Here is a 7,250-nt window from a genome sequence, read left to right as displayed (position 1 = left end):
TAATTGATTCTTTCCTAAGGGTTCTTTCTCCCATCACTTCCTTGTGATGGCATCTCTTTCCAGTGATGTGCATGGGTGGTCGACCAAGGGATGGCAGAAGTGGGAAGCTGGTTCCACAAAGTGTCATGTATGCCTGTGGGCATTGAGTGCAAATTGGGTAAGACCCACAGATGGTATTTTGTGTAAAGAGGTGTTTTTCTGATGAAAAACTGCTGAAAAAATGATTCTGCAGCTGACATGAGTGCCACATCAAACTGTGGGCAATTTGCAAGTGAGACTAAGTGGAGTTCCTACCTCAGGATAAATTAATTAGGGTAAATTAGTCTCCTTAGTTAAAAATCAGAAAACATCTGCAGTGATAGCAGCAGGTGGACATGAGAAGAGTCCATGCCAGAAGCCAGTTGCACTGGTGTGGGGCACTGGCTGTGTGGATTGCTCTAACTGAACAAGTGGTTTCCAGGGAGGAGGATCCACCTTTGCTCATCTTCAGGGTGAGTTGAGGGCTCTGATGCCTTTCAGCACCTGCCTTTCAGCTTAGACAGGTGCTTAATCCATTTTTCACTGAGCAAAAAGTCCATGGATCAGCTGCCAGTGGGCAGCCAATGGAGCTAAGGAAGAGTCTAAAGGCAATGGTTGGATTTCTAGATAAAAAAATGTCTTTGCTGTCTGCCCATCTGGCTCAAAATCCAGCTGGTTTGCTCCGGACCTTCAGTGGCAGCCAAGAGATGAAAAGGGATGGTTTGTTCAAGAATCCCCTACTTGCTCCTCAGCAGAATAGTAAGAAAACAAAACCAGAGCTTTTCCTCTTTGACATTTCTTAGTGATTTTGCTGATGTTTTTCCAGATATAAGATGAGTTCACTGGAGGCCAGCATCTGCTTTTTAGGTGCTGTTGACATAAGCCCTTCCATTTGTCCATGAGGTGCCCTTCTGATGCCTAGTGTGACAATCCATATTGGTTCAGTTCTCAGCATGAGGATCAATGTAACATGTAACATGACCTGTAACATGAAAATCTTCCTTAAGGAGAGAGGAGTCATGGGAGAGATGCACATGAGGACAAACTGGTCCTTTAGTGGCACATGTTGGGGTTGCAGGAGGAGGTGGGGAAGCACTTGTGTTTTCCTAACGTCCTGATCAGCTTTGAGTGGTTGTAAGAACATCAACCCAGCTAGGTATATCACCCCAGCCATATACCCATTTCCCAGTGATGATTCCCAATCATCATCCAAGCACAGGGCTTGGAAAAGGCAGCTAAGAAGGAAGAGTTTCCTCTCCTGTGTGTGTCAGAAAACCACATCTCCGTCCAGCCTGCAGCACCAAGCGAGAGCGTGAGAGATGACTTTGGTGTTCCTTCTGTGTCTACGCTGTGAACAACCAGTGCCCATCTCCCACCAGGAGAGAAAACCTGTCTTTCACCATGGAAGGAGAGTTCAATTCCAGTTCAATCCAATTTATCAGGTGTGATTTGGGGCAAAACACACACTGGACGCTTGCAGGCTGCCCGGGACCCTCCTGCTGGTGGGAAGGGATGGGGAGGAGATGGCGATGGGGTGGCCAGAGCATGTAGGGCTGGATCCTGCTGCAGCGGTGTGAGGATGGGGATGGCGGTTGGGACACTCAAACTGCCCAAAGGCTAGTTGCTTCCCCAAGGCAGCTTCCTAAGCAGGATCACTGACATTTCCTTGAGCCCACCTAAACCTCCCCATCCTTTGGCCCTGCCAGTCACCTTGTGGTCCCTTTGGCCATGTTTTTAAGGAAGGGGAACAGAGCCTTTCCCTGCCCATTGCTCCTCTATCCACCCAGCCAGGGCAGCCATGGGTGCACGACCCACCAGGACATCCCCAGCAGGATGCTGGCACCTGTCCCCAGGAAGGGGCTGGAAGAGTGCTCACCAGCATGGAGCACATCTCAGAGGGTCACTCAATGGCTCTCAGCCTGCGCCCTAGCCCGGCTGCATTCACCAACATCAGCACAGCCTTGGCTCAGCCTGTTGCCCAATTTCTACCCGGGCTTGTGTGAGTTTTGGAGGCTTGCATCTCACTATAGCAACAGTGTAGAGGTTGATGATAATAACAAAGAGGCCTTTAATACAAATTTTACTTTAATGGGCACATTTTACACAGTAAAATGATTGACATGTACAGGGTCTCTAGATTCTCTTGCTGATTCTCTTGTAGGTGAGGTCTCCCATGGTCAGCGTCTGAAGAACAAATGGAAAGCGTTAGCTTTTCAGGGCGCTTGGCTCTAAACTCTACTTGGAAAGGATCTGGTCTTGCAAATCAAAACAGGACTGGTACCCAGTCTATCTCCTATAAACTGCATTATTAAAGCTTTGTATTTCTTCATGAATACCCAAAAGCAGGTAGGGATAATATATCAGCTGGGATCAGTCTGCTACACCTCTCTTCTTGAAAAGTGCCAGGCCCAGCCACAAACATACGCATCTGGGTGCATGAGAACATGCCCTCATTGCATGAAACTTTGATCAGAAATGCCTGCTGGGGTCTCAGAGGATACTTTTTGGATCAGACTATAATGAAAAACTGCCTTCAGTGCCTGGCCAACTGACCAGCTTTGGCTACAGAGCCTGAGTGCGAGCATGTGCTCGTCTCCAGTACCTCTCTAAGGTCCCCAGCATCTCGAGAGGTTTTGTAGGGCCAGAACCCTGAAGGCAGCTGTAGGCACTGTTACTCCAGCCATTACCCCTCTCTTCTACACTTACATTGGTGATGGTGTCTCCGTTGAGTTCGGTGACGGATTTCAGCCCTTTCAGGGTTGCAACCAGTCTGTTGTTACCCTCCAGCTGAACAACAGCCTGGTAGAGAGGGGAGGAGACAGAAGCATTCATGTTATTGCTGGAGACCATATCAACCCCTGCATTTTGTCCTTCCCCTTATGTACTGAGTTGCCACTGTCCCCTCTGCAAGCTGTTTGGAGCAAGCCACTCCCTTGGAGCTTTCCTGGGAGGAGGAGGAAGAGGAGGAGAGAGGGTTGTGCTGGTGGTGACTACAACACAGTAAGGGTATGAATGTTTACTTTGGGCTCTACAGGGGTAGAGTTGGGCCAGGGCATGCCACATTGTCTCCTCTCCACCACTCATCTATTGCACACTGCAACAGCAACCTCCCTTGGGTTGGGGTGATGGGGAGCTAGGCAACAGCCTGGGGCTGGGGGGAGTCTCGGTCAAGGTGGGAAAAGATTTAAGAAGCTTTCAGAAGCACAGTCATGGCTGGAAAGCTTTCAGAGGAACGGGCACATCTGCTGAGTCTCTGACCCCCCAGGGAGCTGCATGTCTAAAAAGGCTATAGACAGCACCATCACCCCCAGGGCAGCTATCACTGATCATTGAAATTACTCAAATAAATAACCCAGCAAAAACCAGTTGTGTTCATCTGTCTGTCCAGCTGTAAGACATGTTCGTCTGACCTTGAGTTGCTGATTTATGGAGGGTGAAACTCTTCCAATAGCTGTTTCCCCCTAGTTTATGCGCAAGGGACTTCGGTGGTGCTGGAAATCATGATACAGCCGGTATGGCTATCAGAGCCCGATTCAGAGGGGCATTTCTTTGGTGATCATTCCTCCTGCTTTCAAAAGTCCCTGCAATATCATCTTCTCCTGAGGTAGAGGTGAGAGGCAGTATTTGCCAGTGATGTTGTCTTGACATTTTATGAACCATTGGAAACTAATGTCCAGGAACTGGAACTGACCCCATTTCAAGGGTGATAAATCCTCACCTTGCCAAATCATCTCACCCAATGTAAACAGAAGCAGTGGAAAAGGGTAGCAGAGAAATTAACAGCCACTGGGACTTAAAAGGAGAGATTTGTTGGTTTATGATTCATTGTCTGACTTTCCTGCACTACCTTTAAGTCAACAAAATGAAGGTGGGGCTATGTTTTGTGTTGCAACATGACAGAAAGTCAACCCTTTTCCACCTCAAATCTTTCAGACCTTTTGTCGTCAGAAAAATTTACCATAGCATCTCTATCCCCCTTTTCTAAACAGGCTATTAAAACACCGGCTTCCAGTGTTTTCCAAACTGGCTGTTAAAATAGCTTTAGAAATGCAAGGCATCATCTGCAGAGGTGCTGGCTGGGGAGCTTGTATGGTGTTTTGCAAAAGCAAGGAGGGGAGGCGGGAACTTTGGAGTCTTGTGCTCTGAGTTTCTCACAAAGGTGGCTCAGAAATGGACTGTCATTTTCAGAAATGTGACCTGCAGGGAGCAGGACAGCGGGTGCCACATCTGCAGACTTGGTTTCAGCAATTAGCCCCTTCCTGTTACATTAAATCATGCACGCAAACTGTGAGAGACAGAACGAGGCTGGGGAATTACCCAGGTCTTTGGCCTGTGTCAGCTTTAACATCTGCGGTCTGGTCATTCCCTTTGGCCCAAGTGCAGGGGGGGCGGCTAGAAAGGAAGTTTAATGTCCCTGAGCCCCTGCAGCCCTGACAGAAGAGGAGCTGATCACTCACCTTGACTTTCTCTCCTGTCAGCATCTCCATCTCGCACTCCTCCCCAATGGTGAACTCGTTGTGCAGCACTTTAGAGCCAGTGGTCACGGTAACCTTGAACTTTTTCCCATCCTGCACAATTTCTGAGATGCTCTTGATGTCCTTGCCCTTCTGGATCTGGTCATCGGGAAGCCCTGCCCAGGAACAAGAGACGTTAGGTGGACCTTGGAGCCATTGGTGGGCAGATTGCTGCTGCCGCCGAATAAATGTGGTGGGATTTGGGGACCCACAGCTGGGAGGATTGCTATTCTAGTGTGGAAAAGCCTCGCAAGGATGATGGTTTCCCAAGGGCCACACGGCCCTGAGTCTGCTGGGGATGAAGAACAACAAATACTATCATAGTGGGTTTGTGTGGGAACTAGACTTCTCCCTTGTCCCACCGACTTGGCTGGGAGCAGAACCGCTACCTCCCTGGCCAAGCATCAGAGGGAAAGAAGAAATCCCGTTTTCCTTCCTTCACTGAGAGGCAAGTGGAGAAAATGGAATAAATCGTGGCAGAAGGAGGGAACCAAGTGGTTTTTTTATGAGATTCAGGGTCCCTCAGAACTAGCTCAGTAAAGTCTTCTCCCAAAGCCTGAAGCCGATCTGACAGGTAGAGTCCCTCTGGCACATAATTGTGCAGAAGTAGTGCAAAGCCTCCTGAATCCTTGCAGGAGCACGCTCACTGGCACTGTCACTGGTGGAAATCTAGCTAGCCACATTCATCATTAAGCATTTAAACAACCTGACTATTTTTTCTGATGAATGGTGGAATTCGGCGCTTTGCAGCATCGCTGAGCCGCAGCACAGTGGGCTGAGCGATGTCCTGCTTGCTGTCACATTCCACAGCCTGATGGGACCTGCAGTTGCCCTAAGCAGGTCCCGCTGGCTTACCACATGTGTGCAGCACTGCCACGCTGGCCCGTGGCTGCAGAGACTGCTGGGACTGTTTTTCTGCAAGCCATAAAATTTCACCCAGCATGTCTTGACCTCCAGCCACCAGCCAGAGAGATGCTTTCTATTCTATTTTGAGATCACATCTCCATGTACATGCATTTAAAAAAATACCGACAATTGCAATATGACAGACAGAAATAGGAAATTTCAGAGATGTTTTCAATCTACATCATCAGCACATCAGCACAGCTGGACTCCCAAATACCAGTGGGATCTGTGGAGGAAAAGCAGCACACAGCATATGCAGGCACTTACCAAGGGCTTTCATAAAAGGTTCAAAATTTTCCTGGGACTGGAGTTCGTACTTTCCAGTGAAGCTCATGATGGAAGGGCTCTCTGTGCTCCCAACACAAGAGAAGGTGCTTTGCTGGTAAGCAGAGCTTGGTTTTATAAGGTCCTTTTGCCCCAAAAGTTGGTCAGAGGTAAGATGATGTAATTCTTTTATGGCCATGTTCAAACATTAACATAAAACTGGGCAATGGTCAGTGATAAATTGCTCTACATTTTACAGACCTCGATTTACAACGTGGGGGCAGGGAAAATCCCATAAACACATTTTATGGAGGTAGCAACGTGGCATCCATAAACAAATGATGAAAATATAATTGTGCAAAGATATTAATTACCAGAGGAAGAAGGCAAATTATCTAATCATCTTGCAGTCTGGAAGCACACATCTGGAAGAGGAGAAAGCAGTGAAAGATTATGGTGTCCCCTGGAGCTGACACCAGTGGGATTTCTCCTCGCTGATATGTGCATGCTGGGTCTTTAGCACTGGCACGAAGAGTAGCGGCTGCATGTTGGCAGGGACTAACTTACTCACTCCTTCAGATGCCTCACGGTCCTCTGTAACGCTGGGTTTTGGTGTAACCCAGATGTAGCAGTAGTCACAAAATCATCATTGTCCCCTAAGGAAAAAACACGACTCAAAATCAAATTCTGGGCTTGAACTGGCCCATCCTGAAGACTGCAGTTTAATTCAGACTCCATCACTATGGCCTTGCCTCCAAGAAAAGGGTTTCGTGTGGATAGGTAGACCAGTGCCATTAGTGATCTACCAAGGCCATTGCCAGGAGCCACTGCTAAAACCCCCTTTCCTCTCCTTTCTCCAGAGGAGCCACAGTCACTTGTGTACTGAAGGAGCATCCCGGCCCTCGGAGCAGCATTTCTCCCAAATGCCACATCAGAAGTAGGGCCAGCAGCAGCCTCCAAGCTGAGCCCGATACCTCCCTCCAAAGAGGACTCGGGGCTGACTCCTCTCCCAGTGTGGTCCCCTTGGCTGAGGGTCCCGGGTTGCTGCATGGCATCTGAGCATTTATGCTCTGGGTCCAGGCTCAGCTTCTTGCTCCCATCTCATCCTCTGCCCCAAGGAATTCCTTCTCCCTCCCAAAGCCACCAGCTCAGGGATTTCCCCCCTTTTCACTCATATGTCTTCGCCTTTTTGCAGTCCTTCCATTCTGCCTTCTTATAGCATCTTTGGCCTTTTTTAAAATTAAATCATGGGTAAGCGTGAAAAAAACCTGTCTCCTTCCAATTTGGAGATGCTGCCAGAGCTCTCTGCAGTCGTCCGTCCTGTTCCTGCAGGCTCAGCTCGGGGCTGCCGCCCGCCTCCGCTCTCGGTGCTGCAGTGGTGCACAGTGACGCTGCCGGGCTAGATTCAACCTCAGTTTCTGGTTAATTAGTACAGGCAGTGTCTGCCTGACAAGGCAGGAGAGGGAAAACCTCTGCACTTCGGTGGACAAAGTTGGCTGGGGGGTGTCTGCGGGGGAATCACTCCTCTGCATCATGGCAGGGGCTGGG

At 49.0% G+C, this 7,250-nt stretch overlaps 1 protein-coding gene across 2 annotated transcripts; it reads right to left on the bottom strand.

Moving 5' to 3' along the window:
- Nucleotides 1-1,112: 1,112 nt before the first annotated feature.
- On the bottom strand, nucleotides 1,113-5,779 carry FABP1 (fatty acid binding protein 1). Of its 2 annotated transcripts, XM_009818623.2 has the most exons (4): nucleotides 5,706-5,779; nucleotides 4,476-4,648; nucleotides 2,725-2,817; nucleotides 1,113-2,202 (listed from the first exon to the last, which is right to left on the bottom strand). In XM_009818623.2, exons 1-4 carry the CDS (start codon nucleotides 5,770-5,772, stop codon nucleotides 2,152-2,154), a joined length of 384 nt encoding a protein of 127 aa, XP_009816925.1. In that variant the 5' UTR covers nucleotides 5,773-5,779; the 3' UTR covers nucleotides 1,113-2,151. The 2 variants fall into 2 exon arrangements, with proteins under 2 accessions (XP_009816925.1, XP_059674011.1); XM_059818028.1 differs by having other exon boundaries at nucleotides 2,175-2,817.
- Between the last annotated feature and the right edge of the window lie 1,471 nt (nucleotides 5,780-7,250).

Source organism: Gavia stellata, chromosome 5 (genome assembly GCF_030936135.1).
Source record: "Gavia stellata isolate bGavSte3 chromosome 5, bGavSte3.hap2, whole genome shotgun sequence".
Classification (NCBI taxonomy): domain Eukaryota; kingdom Metazoa; phylum Chordata; class Aves; order Gaviiformes; family Gaviidae; genus Gavia; species Gavia stellata.
The sequence above is the reverse complement of the archived record's forward strand: the minus strand, read 5'-3'. Positions and strand labels throughout refer to the sequence as shown.

Excerpts from the sequence above, each read along its gene's own strand:
- FABP1 (XM_059818028.1), bottom strand. The coding sequence starts at position 5,772 with ATGAGCTTCACTGGAAAGTACGAACTCCAGTCCCAGGAAAATTTTGAA. Across the intron at positions 4,649-5,705 it reads ACCTTTTATGAAAGCCCTTG|GGCTTCCCGATGACCAGATC; the intron begins GTAAGTGCCTGC and ends GTTCCTGGGCAG. Across the intron at positions 2,818-4,475 it reads TGACAGGAGAGAAAGTCAAG|GCTGTTGTTCAGCTGGAGGG; the intron begins GTGAGTGATCAG and ends CCTCTCTACCAG.